The following is a 26,951-nucleotide window of genomic DNA, read 5'->3' on the forward strand; positions in this document are numbered from 1 at the left end:
TGTGTGTGTGTACTGTGTGTGTGTGTGTGTGTGTGAGCAGAGTGGCTCAGAGCCTCTGCCTGATGGCCTCAAAAGTCTAATATCTACCCCCTCCCCGGTCATAGGGATATCCCTTTGGTCTAGTGGTTAAGATGTTGGCCTTTTCAACGCGGAGTCCTGAGTTTGAATCCCGGACGTTGCATATATAATGTTGGTTTACAGTTCATTTGTAAATGTACGGTATTCATTTTAACCATCCACGGTATGAAACAGTGTATTTTGGAACCTTTCACCTCTGTTTTTTGGAAGTTCTATGGTACTGTTTTTTGGAAGTGTCTATGGTACCACATATTATAGTCCTAGCATTAGAATAGTATAGTTTTTTTTTCTTTATTGCTTTGCATAGGCTACTTATCTTGTCTGTATACAACGAATTGTGCAATGAATGTAATACATGATGGCCAGACAATACTACTTGATATTTTGGCCTGGGTACAGTACAGTTACTCAAGCAATACAAAACAATATGGGTTGTTGTTGTTTAGCCCTTATTAAGTACATTAAAATGCTCTTAAACATTGACAAGCGGTTCATAGAGTGAGTATAGCCTGTGGACTGATGATTGATTGATTGATTGATTGATTGATTGGTAGTAACACCAATCAATCTTGGGATATCCGTGGATATACACGGCTTGGGATAAAGGAAAGGAAATGTACTATGTTTACCCAGGGTAACTGGACTAAGCTCAAGAACTTGTTTACAGCCAGGCCCTGCTCATAGAACATTTCATGGTAGGGGTTCAATGCCTTGTCCAAGGGCACTTCAGCGGTGGTAATTTTAACGTGCCGGTCCGGGGATACGAACTATAGCGACCTTCCGATATCAAGACCGCTCCGCTCCGTGGATCTACAAGCTCCAAGTGTTTGCAGAATTACAGTAGACTACATTTCAAGCAAGACTCAATACAAAAAACTGTTGAGTGAGTGGACGACTGTGGACGACACCATAAAGCACTACACTTGTTTACAAGATAAGAGGGTCCACCTTGTCACAGAAAAATGATCATAAAGGAGACGAGTGACAAGTGCGACAAGTAGAGTAGAGGGAACAACAACAACTCACCTTTTAGCACACGTGCTGTGTGGCGAGAGAAGACGAGAGGAAGTAAACAAAAGTCACGTGGACGCCTGTCTGTCTTTCCCCGCCTCCTCCGCTGAAGGTGACTCCATTGTGGCTCCGTCGCTGTTGAACACAAAGCCATTCAAGTCGACGCAGTTAAGGGACCAACATGGCGGACGACGGGCCGCCGTTTCCCCAAAACAACGACGAGCCACTACCGCGTCACGTGGTCTAACCTAGCGGTACCAGTGGAAAGCTAGTGTTGCCATGTCCGCTTATTATAAGCGACGTTTGATTGATTGATTGATTGATTGATTGATTGATTTAATAACAGTTTGCAGAATTACAGTACATTTCATGTAGTACTTGAAATCAATCAATCAGTTGTACTTGACAAGTACAACTCAATACAAAAACTATTAACAGTGAGTGGACGACACCATAAAGCATTACACTTGTTTACAATAGGGCCCACCATTTTCAATTAATCAAAACATTTAGAGACGTACGAATATAAAACTATATAGTAAAAATTAAATCATCATAGGAGGTAAAAAGGGAAAAGAAAAGAAACAGTGAGGGGAAACAGGGGTGGGTGGGTGATTCAGTTTCGAATTGCAGCCGTCCGTAGTTGCCCTTTGAGAGCAGTTTTGAAGGAGTCAAGGGATTTGCATTGTCTTAATGACGGTAGGGCGTTCCACATTTTGGTGGCATAAGAGCAAAATTAATTTAATCCCTTATTTGTGCCGAATCTGGGTTGCACATGGTTTGTTGAACTCCCTCTGGTGTTGTGGGTGTGGACTTCGTTGACATTAAGGAAGTATTTAGACAGGTACATGGGTATCTTGGTGTAGCGAATCTTGTGGACCAGACCCATTGCAGTGCTGTACTCTGTCGTCAACCTTAAGCCATTCCAGCCTATCAAAGTGGGCAGTGAGGCTAAGTAGTAGCCTGACCAGTTTGTTTTGGGAAGTCTGCAGCCTTATTTTAAGGGCCTTAGAGGTGCTGTGGTACCAGGAGGTGCAAGTGTAGTCGAAGAAACCTTGTACGAGGGCTCCTGTTAGGGTCTTCAAGGTGTTTTTGTTGATCAGTGAGGAGATCCTGTACTGTATAGGAATCTTGTTCTTTGGTTGACCTTTTTGATTACATTGGTGGCCATTTTATCACCTCCAGGATGGAACCTAGGTAGCTAATTTCATCTTTTCGTTAGGGATGCACCGATCCGGCTTTTTGGCATTCGATACCGATTTCGATACATGGGTGTCCAGTATCTGCCGATACAGAGTACCGATCCGATACCCCCCACAAAGAAACGTAATAACCTATTAAGCTGTATGCCTCACTGTGTGGAGTCTGGAATCATTATTTTGTGTAAGGCTTGACTTAAACATTACTTTCCCAACTTTGTAAAACAAAATGTAACAAACACAGATATAAATGCACTGAATTATTTATTAAATAACTGTGCAACAATTAGACCAGGTTAATGTGTGCGCAGGCTAGCCTGGCTGCATTCCACATGTTATACTGTCAATACTACACTGCTGTGTCACAGAGGAGGTAGAGTTGTTTTCATACTGTAATTACACATAATTATCGGATCGGATCGGATCGGATAATGGATCGGCCACCGATCCGATACCCGATCTAGAATTTTAGCCTGGATCGGCGCCGATCTCCGATACGAGTATCGGATCGGTGCATCCCTACTTTTCGTGTGATAATATTGTCACTCACTCTAACCAAGAAGCCATCTGCCTTGCTGAGATTACTATTTGTTCCAAATAGAATGGATTCAGTTTTTCCCAGGTGTAACGTTGGGTTTGTTTTTCATGTAAAGTTGCTTGTAAATATTTCATTTGTATATATAGTTACGGGTTGCGTTTTGTGGAGGCTTGTTTTGTGCAAGGGCTTGTTTCCTATTCCTAATGTTGTTTAGGGTTACATTTTCAAGTCAAGGACCCCCTAAATTAATATATATTTGTCTGCGGACTGCTAGACCCCCATCTGAAAACGTGTTATGCCAGGAACCCGGGCCCCATGCAAGATTTGTTTTGTTAAAAAATGTTTAAAGAACATTCCACATTTTTCAAATTTTCTTTTCATTTTTTGGTGTGGGAAATTGTAGATCCACTTTAGATCTGCTATTTTCAAATAGCTATACTGTATTTGCGAAGTTCTTTCTACCCCTCGGTCTGGGGCCCATGACCCATCTTCTTGCAACCCATTTTGATAGTCTAGGGAGGCTCCGGGTAGAAAACAGACTTAGGCAATTGAAATTGGGACTGACATTTTAAATTGTTAATGCAGCTTTGCCCTCTATGCCCTCTGTACCCTCTGTTTCACCAGAGTGGTTAACCCAGATGAGGAAGAACTCATAAAAAAAAGGAGAAACATCTCTCTGGTAGACTAGATCTACCTGGCACCCCTAAAACAAATAACCATCTAAACTGAGGAAACCGTTACAATACCTGCATACCTGACAAACTACCTTAAAAAACTAAAGTAGAGGAAGCGAGAACAACAATCTGGTACCGCCCACTTTCAAAACAAACATGGCAAATTCTCCTTCTATGCACTGTGGAATGCCCTGACTCCCTCCCTCAAAAAATGTAAATCCCTGGCATCCCTTAAAACAGGCCTGAAAATCCACCTTTCAGCATGCCAAAGGGAGAGGACATGATTACCCCCCCCCCCCCCCCCCCCCCTTTAGTAGTGTACCCACACCTCCTTATAGCTATGTGTGAGTGTGTGTGTGTGTGTGTGTGTGTGTGTGTGTGTGTGTGTGTGTGTGTGTGTGTGTGTGTGACCACCAGCTTGTGTGAATGATGAATGAGTGGTGGCTGTGTGTGACTGGCTTAGTGGTGGAACCTCACAGGTGATTGGCTCCTGGCTTTCTGGTCTGGAGTATAAAGCTGCCTACCTACAGATCTTCAGATGTCTTCCTCCATGCCAGTCTCCCAACAACACCATTCTGGTGTTTTGAGTTAGCCAATACCAGTATTGTCAACATGGTTTAGTCTTGGTAATGTAGGGGTGGGCGTCCTTTCTTTTGGTTTCCTTGTTAATAGTGTTTCTTTAGTTGATGTTAGGTAAGATACCTGTGTTTGTTTTGTGTTTGGAGAAGGTAAGCATAGGTTTTCTGTTAGTTGAAAGGCAGGTGGCTAGCGCACATCCAGTTCCACATGTCTGGTGCTGGACTGAGGTAACTACAGTGAAGAGAAGAGAGTCCGCACACAGGTTTGCTCCAAAGGTGTTTTCTTTTATTCAAAACACCATGAATAAGACACAACGTTTCGGCTGTGAATGGCCTTAATCAGGTGATAATAGCCAGTATGTGACACCGTGACCTCCCTTTATCCTAGTCGTCACATCACGTGACTGGACATGCTGACTGGGCGGGTGATTCACAAACACCAATTAGTGACAATAAATATGAATAACCACCACAGCAAGCAAGTTTACAATAAGGCAACGGTTTCAATAAAACTTGCTGGTTTTTCGCTTGTTACAGACTGTTTTAGTATTTGTTTTACACATGAAGGCTAACATTCAAGATCAATCAATGACTCTCTGGACATTGGCCAGTAATGAAGGCTAACATTCAAGATCAATCAATGACTCTCTGGACATTGGCCAGTAAAGCCATCAAGATTAATTTAAGTGGACGAACCCAGATAAATGACAAATACAGAAGTTATACATGTATTTTAAAAAAGCAGAATAAAAGAATAGAATGAAGGGTCAACAGGCAGTTCAGTTCACACAGGGGAATCTGATTGTTAAGTCCTTGCTCGCTTTTACAGGAAGGCAGATAACTCCTAGTCCTCATTTAGTCCATGGGGTTGTAGTGTGCGGAGGGTGTTTATTTTAGTTGAGTAATGTTCTGTACAGGTGCCCACCCTGAGGTAATTTATCCCATGTATCTGATGTAACCGTGTAACTTATAAAAGAAACCACTGTACTTTGGCTTTTCAACTGGTGTTGGCTGACTATAGTTGGGAACTATAGGAGGAGACCATTTTTGTGTTACACCATGGTGACCCCTAGGCCGGGTTGTAACAGTTTCCCCAACTTGTACATATTTTTTACCTATTATGATGAATTGATTTTTGTTATTTTTCATGTCACGATTATGAATTGAATACCCAGGACCTGAATGGAAACAAGACCGTGAGGACTTTTTTCGGTGATCCCATTGGACGTGTGTTTGACTGTACCCTGTACTGATTACATTTCTGTTTGTCTGTACCCTGGACTGATTACATTTCTGTTTGACTGTACCCTGTACTGACAGTGATTAAATTTCTGCCAATAAAGTATTCAATCAATCAATCAAAGTGCTCGCTTCTTTTGGGCTTGTTTTCATAGACCTGGGTTGCTTGCTTGCTTCTCTCACACAATCTGGCAACACTGATCTGGGGCATGCGCAGTAGTAACAACGAACCCAACCGTAGCAGCAAATGACATGAGCGTCTGTTGTTATTGTTTCTCTGCTGGGAGAGAGGCACACTGAAAACAAAGTAACCCGACACTGACTACTTCCCCCTTATCGACGAGATCTACTGTAAACCCCTGCTGCTGGACGACAGAGGGGGAAAAAAGAAAGAACACTAGTAGTATTTAATAAAATGGGTGCCGCGGGTTCGAGCACCGACGCCGAGAGAGAACCTCTCCTCGTCCCTTCTCAACCGTCGGAGCCATCACCCAGCAGCTACAGCAACAACACTAACAACACCGCACCACGGCCAGTGTACAGCAGGGTGTACGGCCGAAGATGGCTGGTCCTGGCCCTGTTCTCCATGCTGGGCTTCATGCAGGGCATGGTGTGGAACACCTGGGGTCCCATCCAGAACTCGGCCGCTCACGCCTTCGACTTCGGCAAGTCCGACATAGCCGTGCTGGTGCTGTGGGGTCCGGTCGGGTTCATCCCGTGGCTTCTGTTCATGTGGCTCATGGATAAGAAGGGTGAGTGTTTTTTTATTTTATTATTTTAAACCAGTGTGGTTTTGATGTATTAACAGATTGGATAATTTCAGAATTACAGTACATTTCAAGCACAACTCAATACAACAACTGTGGACGACACCATAAAGTATTACACATGTGTTTACAATAGGTACACAGTGTCCTGCTCTGCTCAGCAGACTGACAACCCTGTCTGTGATTGTGTGTGATGCAACTGTAACCGTATATATTGTCTCTTTGAGTTAAAAGTCGATATTCAGTCAATGAAAACGTTATTCCAGACACACAGGGGGCCCATCTAGTACTGTGTGTTGACTGTGTGGGTCTCTGATTATTACATGCAGCGTTTTAAACTAGACCAAGCTGACCAGCAGGCAACAGACTTACTTATGTACTTAATTATAAACAACCTCACAGTCTCACTCTGCCATTGATTTCAAATTGATTTGATAGAAATGAACGTTATGCACGTTTGTGTAATGTTGCATGAAGTAGTACATGCCTGGTCATGTTATTCAGAAAACTATAAGTCCAATGATTACTGAACAAGACAGATGCACACAATGTTTTACAACCCCAAAGAAATGTCAGTCCTGTAAAACCCTAACATTTGGGATTTTCTGTACGGTTAGGAGCTATTATTAATTCATTGCACTGTCTTTTTCATATGAGCGATGGGCCTCATGTGGTAACAACAAACAGCCTAGTAAGAATAGGACTGCATCATTTAGAATCCTCCTAACTAAAAGACAAGAGGGCCACTTCAGTTGCGTACTCCTCCGTGAAATATTCAAAGTGTGTTTCTCAAATGTCATTAAAAATCGTAGCCACACAGACAAAGCAGCCACCAGTACAGTGCACTGCTCACCTCTTGACTTGAGCTGCTGTGTCAGAAACCGGTTGCCCTGCATCACCCGACTGTTGTACAACTTCCCTATTCGTCTGACGCATCAGGTAGCAGGCAGGCATAAACATTACACTGTTTATGTCTGTCATCACAGTACGAAAACAGAAAAGATCTTGTGACTGTCATGATGTTTTCAGAATGATTGGTCAAGGGAGTGTCATTCAAACACAATGAATGCAGTGACATGAAATTGTGTTGTATTATACAATGTGAAACTAAAGGGGAAGACCATAGCCTTTACGTTACTTACTACAGTATCTGGTGCTTGATCTTGTATTGTTTCAGAGTTCATCATCTGGTAGGATTTAGTTTAATTTTGAGGGGTGCCGGAATTGAGGATAAAATGTGAGGATGGAAAATTGAGGACGCCAAAAGAGATTGGCGGAATGTGATGATGTACGATGATAAGACTATAAAAGCACCCCTCACTTCACACAAGTGTGATTAGTTGAAAACATGAAACCCAGAGGTTACTCCGTATAGCCGGGGGGCCACAGGCCCAAAAGCTCAAGGAATACGGTTTAACCTGTGATGTTATTCCGTACTTTTTATTTGTGTTTTTTCTATTTATTTGGTCATTAAGGTCCACAGAATGAGAGGCCTGCTCTGCCAGAAACATTGCGAAAAAAGTTATGGCCATTTTTGTATTCCACACCATAGACCATAGTGTTTTTGCATTATATTGGTTGTCTATGGCATAGACAACCAATATAATGCAAAAACACTCCTTGGCCTAAATTCGGCCATAGCCTGCCCTGCACGTGCCATAATGTGCCCAAATGTGCTGACCTCATCACATTTGTGCTGACCTCATCACATTTGTGAAAACCCCTAGTTTGACATGTCACAATTGTGTGACATGTTGGTGTAGTATACAAAAATGGCCATAACCTTTCTTCACGATGTTTCGGGCAGAGCAGGCCTCTCATTCTGTGGACCTTATTGACCAAATGAATAGAAAAAACACAAATTAAAAGTACGGCATGATGATGACTTCACAGGTCCTGTCCAATTTTGGGTGACTGGCTCCCTGGTATGTCTTAGGGTCTAGGCATACACTAGCTCTGATTATTATAGAGCTCTGCTACTCTTCTCTTCCTGGCTCTCATGAAACGCAGACCAGCCTCTCTTCTGTTGTGGAAATAAAAAGCATGTTTTTCCTACTCACCAATACAAAGGTGGCTATGGGTGGGGCTATTAGGGCTATGGACCAGAGCTAGGCAAGCACAGCCACAAACATGTAACCTCGCCTCACCAGGCTTTCCACTACCTCGGAGGAAAGCCTGGTCTCTGTTTAAAAAGTCTGTATGATCCTCTCAGGAGTGGATGATATCGTTACGTCATGTTGTATTGTTTTGTAGTCGACAGGCAGGAACAACAGGCGTCAACTTTATTGAGGGAAAAGGGAGGTTTCTTCCTTTTTTCTCAATAAAAGCTACAGGCTACAAGAGCTTTTATTGAGGGAAAAGGAAGGAACCTCCCTTCAAACATGTATCCCGGACCCTAATCTCCCTGGGGAAAAGCAAGTACAGTAGATGATCATCCATAGACTAGATAGGATACTAGACTAGCTTAAGCGATGTGATCCAAGGTATCGGGGATAAGCCCATGTAATGTGCTTAAGAGCATCGCATGTACAGGCGCTGACAGTGGCAGACAGTTGTCAGAGGGAAGCTGCTGACCAACACATTAAATAAGAACGTGGGTGTCTATTCCCTTTTCAATGTGCCAGTCAGACCCCTAGGAGATGGATTGTTGAGGTGTTGCAGGTGGAGCGCAACACCTATACCGGTCCATCAACTTTCATAACATTGCGCATACAATAATCTTTTATTTTTTTTACATTAGAACCTTTGCAGCACAGTCCCTGGTTGACTGAAGAGGTCTGGAACTAGAACTGCCAGGCCAACTGGTTTTGTGTTAAACTGGGATCCCTTAACCTCGCCTCACCAGGCTTTCCACCACCTCGGAGAAAAGCCTGGTCTATGAAAAGGAAGGTTCCTTCCTTTTCCCTCAATAAAAGCTCTCGTAGCCTGTAGCTTTTATTGGGAAAAATGGAAGGAACCTTCCTTTTCCCTCAATAAAGTTGACGCCCGTTGTTCCTGCCTGTCGACTACAAAATAATACTACAACATGACGTAACGATATCATCCACTCCTGACCGGATCATATACCAAAATGAAATGGTGCCCAGGCTAGGGATCCCTTTGATGTGCTGTTTACAGCAGCGGTTCCAGAGGCCATAAACCCAACCAGAGGCCATAACCCGCTATTGTGAAATGGCTTTAATGAAACCAAAGTTATGGGAAATAGCAGATCGATCAGCTCACAAGGCGTTGTGAACTTGTAGGTCTACTATTGTCACAGACAATGACATGGCTTAAAGAAGTGCTATATACAGTATACAAATACATACACTATACAATATACTGGTGTGTGTGTGTGTGTGGATTATTTAGAATTTACATCAGAATCTTTAAGATATAATCAAGGTAGAGAGTGGACTGAAACAATGTCACGTTTAATACAAGAGCGATCCGGATCGCCCAGGGAGACTGCATGCAACGCAGCCCCCAGAGCTGTTTACATGTGTCTCTCTTATTCACAACAAAAGACCATAAATACACTGGAGTTGTGGTCAGTGGACATGGTCACACAAGGAGCTATGTAAGAATCCTTCGTTTGACAGGCAGCCAACAGGTGGAAGCCTTGCTTCCCAGTATACTGTGAGGTGTGAAAGGGACACTAAGGCCCGATTCATACTCCTAAAGTCGGCTCCCCGATGCTACCGAAAATCTCTCCCACATGATGACTCATGTGGGAGTGTTTTCAAGACAGTTTAGTATTCTCATCTTCATAATTCCCATTACTGAACGGGAATGTGATTAACAGAATGTACTGGGAGACATTTCAGACATGCAGCTCCACAACTCTATATAGACATGTTGCAACCATGTAGCCACGCTTATAGCTGGGGATCAGCCCTGTGGTGTCTGTGTCTGTGGTGGCTGTTGATGGTAGATTGATGTGGCCTCCCTTGTGATGATAGTAGCCTGCCACTATAGCGAGCTACAGTGAGTGGCGGCTAAAGTTGGAACTGGAGAACGAGGAAGTGGGGAGAGTTCCCTGCAATGAGCATCGTATCATGTGCGTGAAACTGAGAGCAGAGACTTTCGAGTTGGTAGATGTCATGATCCAACGGAACGTAAGCCTATATCTTTTGGAGCTTTCACGTAGAAGCCAACGTACAGAGAAGAGTGATGAGTAGAGTAATTCCCTGTTTAGTTTGACTGTTTAGCTTGTTTTCATTCAAGGGCCACTTATTTTAACCCTTCTAAATCCTGACAGTTTGTCAGGATTCATGTTCCGTGTTTCTATGTCAGTGGGTTCTTAAACTATTTCAGGTCAAGGACCCCAAAAACTATATGTAATTGGCCACCGACCCCCATCTGAAAATATGTTGTTCCAGCAGGGACAAATCAAGCAATGATTTGAGTTAAAAACATTTGCTTTCCTTTCCTCCACATTTTCATGATTTTTCCAAAATAGCAGATCTACAAGCTATGAGCTTGTAGATCTGAACTACAATTACCATAATGCTTTGGTGCACTGCTCCTCCTTGTGGAGGTCCTACTGAGACAACATGTAGTCCAGGAAGTAAGTGAGCCCAGTGTCCATGGCATCATGGAGCCCATGGACACTTTGAAATACTAAAATATCTAAAAACTCATATTACCCACATAAAAACCCCCCAGGAAAGTGTTTATTGTCTCCCAAACATCATTAAAATAAGATCTGGTTGCAAAAGGAGTGAAGTGGCCCTTTAACTCTCTCCAACCCACCCTGTTCCTGTCCCCCTTTACCCATCCCCATCTGTCTTCACTTCCATGTTGACTTATTCCTGTAGGCTCCTAGGTGGAGCATAGGGCCGCAATCACACCCCGCCATCGGACTCTGTTTTGAGCAGCTTTCTTCAGCGGGGCCCACGATAATCCGGTCGGCTTTGCCTCACTCTCCACTGATCTTCTCCAGGTTTTGGCCTCCCCACTTTTCTTTTGCCCTGTGTGGGTTCCAGTCCAGTGCTTGTCTAGCGATGTTGTCAGTAGGTTTTCGGAGGGTATGTATGTCCAATCCACCCCCACTTCCTCTTCCTCACATCCTGGCTGATGGAGTTTTGGTTGGTTTTCTCCAACAGGCTGGCATTTGAGATTTTATCGGGCCACCTGATGTTCAGAATGCGCCTTAGGCATCTGTTGACAAATGTCACTTCCATGTGCCCTCTGCTATTTAGGGAGTAGGGACTTTAAGCAACGACGGCTACGGCAGTCCGCTCCGGCAACCGGAAATGGACCAGTGCTCGATGGATAAACCTGCTACGGCAGAACCTACACTTCCACATAGTGTCTACAACGCCATGTCATCAACCATGTTTATTGAAATTAGCTGTCATACATTTACACCGATTTGCTCCATCACCTCTCTCATGCTGTGTAATGTGTTGGCATGCTCTGAATGAAGAAATAACACTAAAACCATATTACCGTAACCATGTTTATTAAAACGGTTTTTAGAATAACACAGATTGCTCCAGCACCTTCCTCTTTTCCACTGCTGATCGTGTCCAGGCTAGCGCATGTAAGAATTAAGGCTTAATTCTTACATGCGCTGCCTCGACATGATCAGCAGGTTGGGAAACACTGAATTAAGCAATATCGGCAAGTTAGCTGACGCGCGACGGGGTGTTTATGTTTGACACATGCTGCATAGACGCGTCACCATGGGAACCAAAGATGGATGGGAAGTTTGGGTGATGGCTGTTTGCTTAACGGTTTTGACAGCTACGGCGATTGTGGCGGAGCCGTCCTGAAAACCGTCGTCGCTAAAAGTCCCTGTTGTGTTCCTGTTCCAGGTCTACGGGTGTCCCTGTTGCTGTCGGCGTTCTTCATGCTACTGGGAGCCGGCCTGCGGAGCGTTCCATTGGGCGGGCCCGTAATTAGACGATGGTAAGTCTCCCATGTTTCAAGTCACTGCCAGTCTCTCATTCTAAACTTTAGACACATACAGAACCTATCTGGTCCACCACCGGTTATCAACATCGCCAGGCCACAGCCACTTGTTGGCTGCTCGGCACGGGCAATCGCTCGCCTCCCTGTTGTCGGCAGGCCTGCCTTTTTGTCAAGTGATGTAAAAAATCACATCGATGGGTATGGGTTTGCATACTCTTTCAGTGGGAATAGCCTACATGCGACTTGGACAATAGATGCGCCGCCATCATTGTAGTTTGGACATCGTTGCAATTATCTGTTTGGGAGCAGACATTTAATTTATGGATTATAGCATAATGTTGTATTCATGACCTGCCAGATTTGTAGGCAAAATGAGATTTTTTTTTTTTTAAATCTATGCTTTTGTGTCAATTGTTTACCCTTTAATTTGGATTTGTGGGCTGTGTGGATTGGGGTTTTCGTTGTAGAACTTCAATGTAAAATGCCAATTTGTGGTTATTTTTTTCTTAATGTTTTAATCAAAATGTTTCCATCAAAATGGACAGCAATTTTCAGATTTGGATTGTAAAATATGTGACGATTTGTGTGGATTCCTGATTCCTCACTTCACCTTTACTGCTGCCTGCTGTCTCCCTGATCAGTAAAATGTTTCTTAAATCATAATTTCCATACTGCATCTGTACAGGGGTAACAAAAGACAAAATCAATACATATTCTTACTGTTTTCATTTTCCATGCTAGGCTTTGGTTCTTTTATTACACGCAAAGGCTCGGGAAAGGTCATTCTATGGTGCGGATATAAAGCTGTAATTTCAATGATTATTTCCTCCTGCCTAATCTGCCATGCACATATTTAATATTGGGCATAGAAGGAAACTATTTATTTTAATTTGGCCACATAGTACTTCCAGACCATGGAATTTTTTATATTGGGCTTTCAATGAGCAGGTAGCCTCCATTCTCTCGTCTCTAGTCTCCGTCCCATAAAACAGGCGAATTAAGACCATTTCTTAGGTTTATAACCTGCTTTCCAATAATACAGACCAAATTGTACAGGGGAATGAAAAGTCACTCATCATTTAAGGATATTTTGGAAAATGAGACCCCTGGTATCCCCCGTGATGGAAGCCTGTCGGTTCATAATTGAAAGTTGGCCATGAAAGCAGCTCTTATTAGTTTGCAGCAAAAATGGCAACCTTTACAATGACCTGTGATAGTTTTACTACTAAGTACTGGAAGGTCCATCCAAACTGGGTTTTAGCCGTACTTCCAAGTCCCAAGCTAATTGCTTTTAGATTCTTAGAGTCAAGAACACAGCCGTTTGACATGGGGGGGGGGGGGGGGTCACCTCTCTTACTTGTCACACCAGGCTTCTCTTGTGTTAAAATGATGATTAATGCATGGGCAGACTTCCTATCTCAGAACAGAACCTTGTCCAGGGTTGTGCGTTACATAACCCGCTTGGTGTTTTACAGCTGTAATCTCTTTTTTTACAGGGTACTGTAGTGCTGAGTGAGGACTTATCCTTTTGTAACACAGCGTCATGAGTGAAAAACTTGACGGATCATGCGCTGAGGCACAGGACAAGAGGGCTTGTTTGTTTGTCGTGTCGGGAAAGGTTTATTTTAGAGACCTGGGATGGTTTTATTGGGAGGGAGAAGAACTCTCCTAGCCCATGTAATACTAGCTTCATTGAACCCAGGCGTCAGTGATTTGCACGTCGGCTAAAAGTGGAATAGAGAGAGGGCTTAAATGATCAGGATGTAGTATTGACTGTAAGCTCTATATCTGCATGGGGCTGGCCCACTTTGTCTATTCATCACTGGTAATGTTATGGATTGGGTTTATGTGCCCTTAAAGGGACATAGGATGTCCTGGTTTAGATTGTATCGGCTATGTGCTCACTATGGCACAGACGGAACTGTGGCAACTAGTAAACAAAAGATAAAACGGTAGATGGAGTTCACCAAGTGATTTGACACAGAAAAAACGACCTGCCGGGCGTCTATTGAAATGATTCACTTCAGTTTAGTTTCTCCATGTTCTATTCGACAGTTATTTGGCTTAGCACTCAAGCCAACAAACGCACTTCTATAGGACTGTTACCCGAGTGTCTGTCGGTCCACTCCAAAACCGATCTTTCTTGCCTCACACTGAAGGCAGTGAGTAGCTCCCTTTGTCCCTGGTGACTTTGAACCACCTGAACCCGATAGCGTCCATATTCTGGGCATGTCGGATAGTTCACCCAAAAAATTAATTAAAAATAAAAATAGATTTATAGATTACTCACCCCATAGAGACTTGAATTCATGGATAGTTTTTGTTACGCATTCCTAAGCCAATACTTTGATGACCAGCAGTGGTTCCCTATGGAGACTAGGGCTTTCACTTCTAGTGATGTTTACTAGTTGACTAGTTGCCTAGTTTACTAGTCGACTAGTTATTTTATTTTATTTTTATAATATTTGTACATTTATAAACTGTGTACATTGGTGACTACGGTATATAATCTAGTTGATCTTGAGGCCTACAAAAAAAAATCGTATCAATTAGTCAACTAGTATCAACAAGATTAACCTGTGCCCGTCGTCACAAATGTGATGAGGTCGGCACATCATTTAGGCAAGTAGCTATGGCCGTTTTTAGGCCAATGAGTGTTTTTCGTGCAAAACTAATGCTTGGAATGGATTCAGTATCATTAAAACCCCCTAGTTTCATACCGGTATGTCACATTCTACTTAAAGAATGATGACATTTTGCATTCTTTGCCACTTATTGTCACTTATTATGCTATACTTACTCAAATTGCTCAGCGTGCAACTTTTAGCAACCAAGCTGAATTTCATCCATTAGGCCTATAGATAAAATTTCTGTCATAAAAGTTAACATTAATTACCATTTCTGGGTGCATGGAATTTCCAGTAGACTATTGTTGCTACGCGATCTATGTACGCGATGCGTTGTGCGTGTGTAGATCGGCTATTTTCAGCAAAGAGATTTGGGGCCCTATTTTCGCCAATGTTTTACCCCTTACTCCCCAAAACCTTTTTGCATTGAAAAACATTTTAAAATTGTTGTTAGCCGATCTTTTCGGCAACAAGTGAGCAGTGTTGTTTTTGGCAGCAAATTTAGATTTTAGTTTTAGTCATAGTCTCTTGAATAGTTTTCATTTAGTTTTAGACACCTGGACAAGTCATCACGAAGGCCATGATGCCGTCGTAATGACTGTTTTTACATTTGCTGAAAATAGCAGATCTACAAGCTCACAACACGTCACGCTGCAACACGTTGTGAGCTTGTAGATCTGCTATTTTCAGCATGCAACCAAGTGTGTGTAAAATGACTTATACTGGATCTCTTGTCCACTAGTCCCTTCCTAACATTTTAGTCTAGTTTTTATTTGTTGACGAAATTGTCAGTATATTTAGTCTTAGTTTTAGTCATCATAGCTTCATAGTGGAAAAAGGTAGTCGACGGACATTTTTCGTCTTAGTTTTAGTCGACGAAATCAACACTGCAAGTGAAAGTGAGAATGCAGTGGAAGAAGAATGACACACAAACTGTTAGTTACTGTAGTCTACTTTTCAATTAAGACAATGGAATAAGCATAATATAGTATAGTATAGTATTATGCTTTCCTTCTATGCATTCGAGTGCTTTTGTAAATCCAGTTTTTTGCTACAGTTTCATAATAATAATGTAGTAGCAGGACATTGTGCTGTAGGAAAATGAAGCGGTTGTTCTCCAGATCCACCAGTAGGTGTCACTCTTCGCATGGCATTAGCAACGATGGAGCTCTGACTGGAGAGTCCTTCACTCTCATCCGATGAGGTGGGAGCTGCACTGTATACTGTACTGAGCCCTTGCTATGCCCTAGGATTCATAAAAAAAGATTATCCCTTTCCACCCACATCAGCAGCGGGAGCTTAGATGGGGATTTTAGCCCATTCAGGACGACGGGGGAACCCCTTTTTGGTGTTTTAAAGCATTATGTATACTTTAGCTATTGACAAAATATGAGCGTGTAGGTCAGCTTTCAGAGCGAACATTTTTAACTCAGGTCTTTGCTTCCGGGGGGTCCCTGGAACAACATATTTTCAGATGGGGGTCGGCGGCCAATTACATATATTCTTGGGGGTCCTCGACATGTGAAATGTTTGAGAACCACTGACACAGAAACATGAGGTTTTTCAGAAAACTGTCAGGACTTATAGAAGGCATTTTGTAGAATCGTCCTCATGGGTCTAAATGGGTTAGATTACCTCAGAGAGAGACACAGGAGGCCTGTTGAGGCTGACGCCTGCCCTGTGCTGTAACTCACTAGTTTTTAGTCCAGCTGGTTTGCTGGAGTGCTGCTCGGATACGCTGGGAGTTCAAGGACATCGCAGGAGCCATCACATGTTCGCCTTTGATGATTTCCCACTTTGCTTTTCCCCCTGCATTGTGAGACCCAATGCAGGCCTGCAGTTAGCCAGGGTTAGTATCAGAGAGGACTAGAGAGCTCTCCTGACAGCTCGCTGCAGATTGGCTGTTATATTATTTCTTTAGTTGTTTTATCTTGTTTTATCTTCAATGGGCAATTAGGTTTTTTTTTGTGTGTTCTTTTTTTTTTACCTACTCCCTTCCTCTCATCATATTCTCTTGAGAATATAAAGTGCTCCTTTGTTTCGATTCCTCCAGCTCATTTGTACGAAATCAAAGAGAATTGTGAACTTTGGTGGAGAGAGGGAAACACTCTTATCTTGTTATCGGAGGAAGGAAGCTGTGACCCACAGGTCTTTTAGTGGGTGCTTTAAACAAAGGCACCTGACGGGGGGGATGTGTTTGTGCTGTTTGTGAGTGTGTGTGTGTGACATGATGTGTGACCCTGCTGATCAGACGGAGCTGTGATTAGACCCGCTGTTGAATCAAAGCAGCACTGCCTGCCTTCACCCCTCACTGTCTGTCTGTCTGTCTGTCTGTCTGTCTGTCTGTCTGTCTGTCTGTCTGTCTGTCTGTCTGTCTGTCTGTCTGTCTGTCTGTCTGTCTGTCTGTCTGTCTGTCTGTCTGTCTGTCTGTCTGTCTGTCTGACTGCAATACTGTGATAGGGCGGGGCTGTGGCTCAGGGGGTAGAGAGCAGGTCGTCCAATGATCCGTGTGTCGGCGGTTCGAATCCCGGCTCCTCCTCCTGTCCACCTGTCGAAGTGTCCTTGGGCAAGAAGACACTGAACCCTACATTGCCTCCAATGGGTCGGTCGGTGTGAGCTCGCCACTATTGGTGTGGGAATGTGGGAAGTGAGGACGACATGGTGCCGACTGTTCGCTGCTTCAGCTCCCAATCTATGTATGATTGAATGAATGGAAAAGCGCTATAAAAATGCAATTATTTATTATTATTATTATTATATGACAGTAATGACAGGAGATACCGTCTGGGATTTGAGATATGGTGATATATCATGGCACAAGTGCTGTCTTTTCCTGGTTTTAATTAGTGCAATAGTATTGAACATTTTCCAAAAATAGTGAGCTTGTAGATTTTCACCATTTTGTAAAACGTTATACATATTATGATATTACTATATACTATATACCGTCAATATACAATACCATTTTATAGTCAGACTAATGATGTTGATTCATTTTGTAAAAAAATATAGTTATATTAGTTTTTTTCCCCCATAGCCCCAAGTAAGTAGAAAATGTCAGTGAGTCAGTGTGACATATCAGCCTCCCCCAGTCTCTGTGTGATTGGTGGTGAATCTTGATACGTGCGATAATTGTGATGACAACACATTGTGGCCTGAGTGTTTAATACGCTGTCATTTCACAACACCAGAAGCGGTGTGCCGGTCACACCGGGCTTCTCTTTCTCCCTCCTGACTCACTCCGACGACAGGGTTCATTCACGTGGCGACCATTATAAGTTAGTCATCTCTTCGGTGAACACCCAACGCCCTTCCCCCCCTCCCTCCCCTGTGATCCTTGTCCCTGTCACCATGACAACACACCCCTCCCTCCCCCAAGCCTTCCATTGATTGATTCATCCTTCCTTTATTAGAGTAGTCTTTGATTAAGAGCCAGTGCCCTCTTTCCTCGTCGCGACTCCTCATCTATATGTATGACGAACAACCCTTATGGAATTTATGATGGTGTCAGAAAAAATCTGAGCAGGGAAGAAGAGAAACTCAGTGCAGGGGATGAGAATAAGAAAGTTAGTGTGTGTGCGCGTAGACTGTATAGTGTACGCCTTGAGATGTAGAATGAAGATCAAGGAGAGGATCTCATTCCCCCATCGATCCGTCTGGTCACTGAAGCCACGTCTCCTTGTCCATGAATGGTTCCTTTCTACTATCAGCTCTAGAGGAAAGGGGATTACAAAGAATGGCAGACAAATGTGTGTTCGAACATACATAGTGCACTTCTTTTTAGTTTTCTGTCTGCACTCGGAGCCACATGAACCCTAGCGTACCTCTTCTGGGGGGGGGGGGGGGGGGGGGGGGTAATTCGGCGGAATAGCAGAGCTACAAGCTCACAACATGTCGCAATCCAATGTGTTGTGAGCTTGTATTTGGCTATTTTCGGCGAAGGGTTTTGGTGTAGTGCAGTGGGTTTTCAACCATTTTGATAGCAGGGGCCAATTTATTTTCTGCATTTGAGCCACGGACTGATGAGGATCTGATGAGGTTTTTGTCTCTGCAGACCCAAAACAAAATAATGTTTTTTTTTTGTCCATAATTCCATGCTATATTGATGTTTAGGAGAGATAACCATGAGCAAAAAAAGAACAATTCTACATTCTCAAATTGTGTAGACTTCTTGTAAATTAACTAAGTAATGCAGATGTTTAACAATAATTTAACTCTTTAGAGCTCTCAAGAGTTAAAGATCTATAAGTGACCATTTGGTTACCAACTCTCCGTCATTTAGCTGGGGACCAACAGAGTAATATAGTAAGAGAGTGGCGTTGACTCCCATTGTAACAGTGTCCGTCTCATCTCATCTCAATGGGATAGTTCCAGCCATAGGAGCAATGTTTGGAACTATAGCCCACAGGCACCCGCTTTGCGGCGAGATCAAAGCGTGTCGCTACTCTCCTACTCTACACTCTGGGGACCACCGGCTGGAACCCTCTCAAAGGTCTCAACCACTGGTCCCCGGACCAGTGGTTGAGTTGTTTTAATGTACAGTAACAAGGAATGTGCATTATCATACTTCCTCCAGCTGGATTTGCCAGAATTAAGTCTTTCTTGTCAAAGGTAAAAAGGTCATTCATGCTTTTTTACTTCGTCACGCTATTATGCTATACCACCTCCCTCTGGGCTCAGTAAAAAAATAAATAATAAGAAATGCAAATATACACCCACCCACCCTAAGGTTCTTTTCACTGGCTTGAATTGAATTTAAGAACTTTTAATTGAAAACCCTAAATAGCCCAGGATCTTAGTTACATTTTAGATATGCTGGTCCATGAACCGGAGTGCAGCCTTAGATCGTCAGATAGTCAGATCTCTCTAGGATTGTAACTTCATTACCTGTAGTCAGGGGATATTAATACAATCTGGGAATAAATGTCTTACCAAGAATTTTCTTCACCAATGTGTTTGTAAAGTTGTCTACTAACATATCCCACATTGGTTTCTATTCAACCACCCTAGGGACATTTTTGACAGCTGCTAAAAGTTGGGGTACCATCAACAGCCAATATATGGCAAAAAGTTCAAAATGTCATTATGCGTTAAGTAGCATGGGGCGTGTCAAACTAGGGGGTTTTCATGATTCTGAATCCATTACAATCATTAGTTTTTCACGAAAAACACTCATCACGTCATCACAAATTTGATGAGGTAAGTACATTTGGGCATACAGTATTTGGGCAAGTGGCTATGGCAAAACTAGGGGGTCTATGGCCAAACTAGGGGCCAAACTGGGGGTTTTCATGATTCTGAACCCATTCCAAGCATTAGTTTTGCACAAAAACAGGGCAATTGGCCTGGGCCATGGCTCAGCGGTCCAGGCACCTTGGCTGGTAATCCAGTCTGGCAGTGTGCCGTGCGGTTCGACTCCCGATCCCGACGGCCTTTACTGCATGTCTTCCCCCCACCTCTCTCCCCATTTCCTGTCAGCCTACTGTCTGTCCCTCCATAAAAAAAATATGAAATAAAGGCGAAAGCCACAAAAAAAACATTAAAGAAAGAAAAAAAAGAAAAAACAGGGCAATCAGGCTTTCACTGTCTGGGTCCCACCAAGGCTTTGTAATGCCGTGCCGTGAGGATCTAAGACAGGCAAAGTCAGTCAAGGCTTATTCATGCAATAGTAATTATGTGATCAGGAGGACAACTCATGAATGGAATATATATTTATTGAATATAAAATGAGCAATGTATTTATTATGGTTTGGCAATGAAATGGATCTGTTTTTTAGGTACTCTGATCAAGCGCATCAGTCCCAACCATAAAGGGACTCTGAATCCACTGTACCTAAACAGCAGATCCAAAACGACAGGTGGTAGCTGGGGTGGAGTAGGGTGAGACAGGTGGTAGCTGGGGTGGAGTAGGGTGAGACAGGGCGTAGCTGGGGTGGAGGAGGATGAGACAGGTGGTAGCTGAGCTGGAGGAGGGTGAGACGGGTCGTAGCTGGGGTGGAGGAGGGTGAGCAGCAAGATGTTTAAGCAGACAGAAGCGCAGCAGTATCAGTGTGCAACAGCAGGCAAGCAGGATAAGCAGTGCAAACTTCCAGTTTAAATAACCGGTATGAAGATGGAATGAGTGTGTGATTGGATGAAGTGAATCATGTGAATGAGAACGTGATGCTGAGGCGGCCCAATGAACGTCCGGCAGCAATTAACTGCACTGAGTTTCCTGAGTGAACTTGCTCCGCACATGACTGTGACAGGCGCAATGCTCATTAGTAGTAAAAATGTGTTTTTATCTTATTTTCATAGCTTTATTATTATTGTTGTTCGGATGACATATCATTACAGTATTGCAGAACTCGCCAAACTTATATTTCAGTGCTTGTAGTATGCTTGTAGTATGTGGTTGTAGTATGTTGTAGTATGTTTCAGTGACAAATTGACCTTGTGATTCATGACTCTTGACCACTTGGTCACTTCAGTCTTTCTCTCCTTCTCTCTCTTTCTCCCTCATGTCCTTGTACTCCCCCCCCCCCCCCCCCCCCCCCCGTGTATTGGCTTAGCCCTGTGAGATGGCTCTGGGTGAACAACAGTGTCCTCGCTGAGCACACAGACAGACAATCAATCAGCCGCGCGCTACGGGGGGTCCCCGGGGGTCCGGGCTGTCTGTCTGTCTCAGACAGACTGTTCTAGAGGGAGATGTCCGCTGAGCAGCTGAGCAGACAGGGTGGTGTGGTGCTTGGCGAGGGCATCGCGGGACGTCTCAGAGTATCTTCTGATTGATTCTCTGTCTTCTTGCACAAGTCACGCGGATTGTGCAAGACGGGGGAACTTTGGACTGCAGGGGTTGGCAGCACCAGGATGGCAAGCTGTTTCTGTTACGACGGCACTTAAAATGTTTTTTAGTAACAGGTTTTTTTTCTCACCTCCCTCCACAAGGTTGATCCACGGAGGTCAGCTGCTCAACGGCCTGGCCGGCCCCACCATAATGAGCGCCGGTCCGCTGCTCTCCACCACGTGGTTCGCCCCCGACCAGCGGGCGACCGCCACGGCCGTGGCCTCGCTCGTCAGCTACCTGGGCGCCGCCACGTCCTTCGTGGTGGGGCCGCTGCTGGTGCCGGCGCCCAACGACACCACCACTCTCACTCGCCACTACAAGGCGCCGGCGCCACCGGGGGAACCGGTCTCCGACGACTACATCCGAGACAGGATCCAGCTGCTTATGTATTCGGGTACGGACTAGTGCGGTGTTGTTTTCGTCGACTAATTTAACTTTTCAGGACTAGTTAGTTAGTTTAATTTATTGTCCATGTGTGGACATTTGTCTTCGGTCTCAACAACAGTAAAAAAAAAAAAAACAACAGCAAAAAAAAAACCTGACGATAATCTTCATAACGTCCTTTCAGAAAAATAGATTGCCCAGAATGTTCTGCTTAACTGATTCAGAAAATTAAAAGCATGCTGTGGAAAACAGAATCCTCCACACAGTGTCGGTAATAGATTTGAGGCTGTGGCTTTTTGTTTGACCTAAGATTGCATTCCCATAAATTTTCAAAGGACAACACAGACACGTTTTGCAAAAACGCTGAGCGTTTGAGGTCATCGGAAATATTAATATAAGGTCGGTCGGCATTTTGGAGAGAATGAAAGGTTTTCCTTTTTGAAGTGCAAAATGTTCCACACCTGTGGAAAGCCACCAATCAACAGCTTTTGCCAAATGAAGGACGAGAAAAGGGGGGAATGGAATATTAATGCATAACCCTGTCTGCCGGCAAGTAATGTTCAGCTGCCTCTCAATCAATCCACTATATTATCCCATTTAGACCTGTGAATGATTCTAAAAAAATGTCTTCTAAATCATGACAGTTTTCTGAAAAACCTCATGTTTCTATATCAGTGGTGCTCAATATTTCATGTCAAGAAAAATTATATGTAATTGGCCGCCGACCCCCATCTGAAAATGTTCCAGGGACCACCCCACCAGAAGCAAAGATTTGAGTTAAAAACGTCCGCTCTGAAAGAATATATATTCAAAGATTTGCACCTCATTTTCACGATTTTTAAAAAATAGCTAAAGGATAACGTTACGCTTAAAACACCAAAAGGGGTTCCCCGCCCAGAATGGGTTATGGCAGGGACAGGAGGAGAGTGATTTGCGGGATTCATTTTCTGGAAAATGGGACTAGTTTGAAAAAGTCCTGTTGCCACTCCATCTTGTTGTGTGACAAGATGTGTCTATACTAGGATCTCGTGCCAAGCTGTGTGCAGTGCGTTGCCAAGTCGGATGGGGTTGGGAGAGTTTTGTAAGAGGGACTGGCAGTATTTACTCTGTCTACACTACAGGGAGGCGAGTGTCGCTTTTCCTACCGGATCGCCGTAACATGGCAACGACCCCTTCTGTGACAGGAGGATAGCACTGCCAGAAATGATAATAATAAAACTTTATTTGTATAGCACCTTTCATGACATGAAAGGCAGCTCCAAGTGCTTTACAGAGCAATGGAGGAAAATAAAAACAGCTAGCCATAAAACATTAAAATAATAGCAGTAATGCAATACAGTGAGGACATGAATAACAAGGAATTTAAAAGCTCAATTAAAAGCAAGAGTGTGGAAGTAGGCCTTGAGCTGCGCTTTAAAAATGTCTGTAGTAACGGCATGTAAAAATGTCACAATGTCACCGCGAACTATTCCACAACGTTGGATGGATCGGTCTGGTCAGGTGATCGGTGACGATGATGATTACAGCTCTCTTCTCCATGAAAATAACCTGTTTTCCCCCCACGTCTCTCTCTCTCTCTTGTGTCCGTGTGTGTGTGTGTGTGTGTGTGTGTGTGAACATCCTGGCTCCAGAGTTCGGAGCGATCGCCGTGCTATTTGCCGCCGTCCTGCTCTACTTCCCGTCGCGCCCCCCCATGCCCCCGAGCGTGGCCGCGGCCAGCCAGAGACTCAGCTACAGGAGCAGCATCCGCAGACTCCTTAGGTACACACACGCGCACACACACGCACACACACACACACACACACACACACACACACACACACACACACACACACACACACACACACACACACACACATCACACACACACACACACACACACACACACAATTTTACCCATTTTTGACTGAGGTCGACTACAAAAAAAAAGTCTTCTAAATCCTGAAAGTTTTCCGAAAAAGCGAATGTTTCTGTCAGTGCTCAACCTTTTTCATGTCAAAAGGAGCCCCAGAATTATCTGTATTTGGCTGCAGACCCCCATATCATGTTGTTTGAGGTCCCCCAGAAGCAAAGATTTGAGTTAAAAAAACATTCGCTCTGAAAGAATACATATATTCACAGATTTGCGCCCACATTTTCACGACCTTTCAAGAAATAGCAGACCTACAAGCTCGTAGAGTGCCGCGCTATGAGCTTGTAGATCTGCTATTTTTTAAATAGCTAAAGCATAACACAATGCTTAAAACAGCAGAACATGTGACTTTATGTCTGCCCAATTTTATTTGGTGACATAAAGGAGGAGAACAAAGAGCACTTTCCGGCATGTATCACCGAGGATGAAAACACGACAGAGCCTGGGGGCTTTCCATTGCAACAAAAAAACAAACACTAAAATACATGACAAATGGGTGCCCGCTGGCCTAGTGGTCCAGACGCATCCTGCCACATATAGGCACTGGCCTGTGACGGCGCGTTGCGTGTTCGAGTCCCGTTCATGATGACCTTTGCTGCGTGTCTCCCCTTCTCTCTCTCTCTCTCTCTCTCTCTTTCCTGTCTATCTTCACTTGATAAATGTAAATATGAAATAAATGCTTAAACATGTAGCTAGGTGTAATGTTAGAGACCACAGAAGTGAACCTTTCAAGCCTGTTTTCTCAACTCGCTGTTTCTCTGCAAGACAGTACTCTATAAGCCTTATCTCCAAAACTGGTGGGTCAAACCATCAAGCTTTCATATGACATGAAAAAACTAAATTTCAAAAAAAGATCCAATGGCAGTCCCTCAGTCAAATTTGGACACATTTGATGGCCTAATAATAATGTTGGGGGTCCGTGAACCTGAAACTGTTTGAAAACCCCCAGATCTAAAAGTCTGGCTCCATCCAAGTTCTCTAATAAAATGGGGCTTTTGATGCATTATTTAGAGTCATCCAACTTGACATGTCTTTGATTCAACTTTTGGCAAAGACATGGAGATAAAGAAAATTAAAAAAAAAGTGCTTAATTTGAAATGAGTTTCAGTCCAATTATATTTGACATAAAGGGAAGGGATCAATAGGGGGCCTTTAACGGTCCTCACTAATTACTAAGATTGGTTCCTTATATTTGGGGACGTGTGCACATTCGTCCCTGTCTTAAGAAAGTTAGAGGGAGTGAGGCAATGTTACTTTAGGAAAGGATATGGAATCTTAACTCATTTAGACCTAAGTTCGATTCAACGAATGTCTTCAAAAAGTTTTCAGAAAACCACTCTGTTTCTATGTAAGTGGTTTTCAAACTATTTCATGTCAAGGACCCCCAGAATTATCTGCAATTGGCCGCCGACCCCCATCTGAAAATATGTTCTTCCAGGGACCTCCCCAGAAGTAAAGATTTGAGTTAAAAAACTCACTGAATATGCATTCAAACATTTGTGGCAGACATTTTCACGATTTTTCAGAAATAGCAGACCTACAAGCTTGTAGATCTGCTATTTTTCAACAGTTAAAGCATAACATAACGCTTTAAAACACCAAAAGGGGGGTTCCCGCCCAAAACGGGTTAATGAAGGGGTCGCCATGTGTCTGCTTGGCACCATCTGCTGAGGTTGTAATTTAATGGGCTTCAAACAAATACAGTAGCGGGCGGCTCTCCCCCCTAGATTAATTACCCAAGCTTTATAAGATGGCCCTGTATGTCACCGTTTGAAAAATACATCAGCGACTGTTTCTCTACCGCCAGCCGCAGGCATCAGTCTGTTGTAACGGCGTCTCTACTCTATACTCTATGAGAGATTAACCTCACGCCACCAAGTTTTCCACCTCGGAGGAAAGCCTATGTAATATTCTGGGACTACCACACTTGGAGAGCATTCAAACACAGGTCTTTACTTGGTGACTCTCAAAGCAGAACTGAACACGCACACAGCACACTCAGAGGCTACAACAGGCTGCAGGGAATCTTGCTAATCAGCACAGGTGGAAATAATGTTCTCAATCAGTGGCATGCTCTTTCACCTAGAAGACACTCTATTACAGTCTAGGTCTGTGTTCCAAAATCGCCGTGTGAACCGGTCTGGAGCGGATGGTAATGTTACGTCATGTTGTAGTCTTGTTTTGTAGTCATCAGGCAGGAAACCACAAGGCGGAATAAGAATTCCGCCATTCTACATAGCTACTGATTCCGTCTTGTGGTTTCCTGCCTGATGACTACAAATCCTTGACTACAACATGACGAGAGTCACCATCTGCTCCCGACCGGGAGCAGATGGTAACTCTCGAAACACGAAATGGAATGCTGCCCATGCTAATGAGAGATGGTCAAGGCTAGGTGGACGGTGTTTGGACTTCTAGGACAAGGGTTTGAATTTGAGTCATGTCTCAGACCTATCATCTGGGTATTCCTCCCTCCCTCTCTAAATGTATTTTTGAGGGGTGCTAGCCCATCTTGGGAAAAAAATCACACTTGTGTGAAGTGACACAAGTGTGTGTGTGTGTCCTTTATCCATCCTGGCTTGTTTCTTGTATAAAACAACATTAGTTACAGGATGTATTGATATTGGCCACATGGCGTCTGCGTCTCTCTGGTCACTCTGGTAGCCCCTCCGCTCCTAGGCACATCTTTGTGTATTTGTGCGACGGAATGTGGTGATTCGATTTGGCCCGAGCACGGAATGTGATGATGTGATAGAAGAGCGGCCCCTCACTTCCACACAAGAGTGACTTTTATTTTCTCCTTGTCACGCCTTTTTGAGTTTTGATAAGGCCCTGCAAAAACACCATAGAGAGGGTTGAGCCAAATCACCATGATACGTGTTGTCCTTCTCTGTTTGTTGTATGGCCCAGTAGAGGAAACACAGGGTCTGTGCCTTCTTGAGTTGGTCTCTCCCTTGCCTCGGTTGTGGAGGAGTGGGCATCGAGTGCTATGTTGCCAGGGATTAAAGTTCTGAAGCTGGGAGCAGTGTTGTTTTTGGCAGCACATTTTTATTTTAGTTTTAGTCATAGTCTCTCTTGAATAGTTTACATTTAGTTTCAGCCACATTTTAGTCACCTGGAATGCTTTAGTGTAATGGCCCCCACACACTGTAGGAGTTTTAAAGTTGTCGGCGAGCGCCAAAAATGCTCCCCGAAAGCATAATCGGAGTTAATATCGGGC

The 26,951-nt window shown here is 43.7% G+C and overlaps 1 protein-coding gene across 2 annotated transcripts in view; it reads left to right on the forward strand.

The window, feature by feature from the left end:
- Window positions 1–5,587: 5,587 nt before the first annotated feature.
- slc49a4 (solute carrier family 49 member 4) overlaps window positions 5,588–26,951 on the forward strand; it is an 87,213-nt gene continuing 65,849 nt past the window's right edge. For both annotated transcript variants that reach the window (XR_014569918.1, XM_083776087.1), the window contains exons 1-4: window positions 5,588–6,069; window positions 11,886–11,979; window positions 21,537–21,829; window positions 23,451–23,580. Coding sequence is in view for 1 of the 2 variants with exons in the window: in XM_083776087.1 (XP_083632213.1) it covers window positions 5,733–6,069; window positions 11,886–11,979; window positions 21,537–21,829; window positions 23,451–23,580 (854 nt within the window). In the remaining variant the exon portion in view is untranslated. The remainder of the gene's footprint in view (window positions 6,070–11,885; window positions 11,980–21,536; window positions 21,830–23,450; window positions 23,581–26,951) is intronic.

The sequence above is a fragment of the Protomyctophum parallelum genome, assembly GCF_964188405.1.
Source record: "Protomyctophum parallelum genome assembly, chromosome: 11".
Taxonomy (NCBI): domain Eukaryota; kingdom Metazoa; phylum Chordata; class Actinopteri; order Myctophiformes; family Myctophidae; genus Protomyctophum; species Protomyctophum parallelum.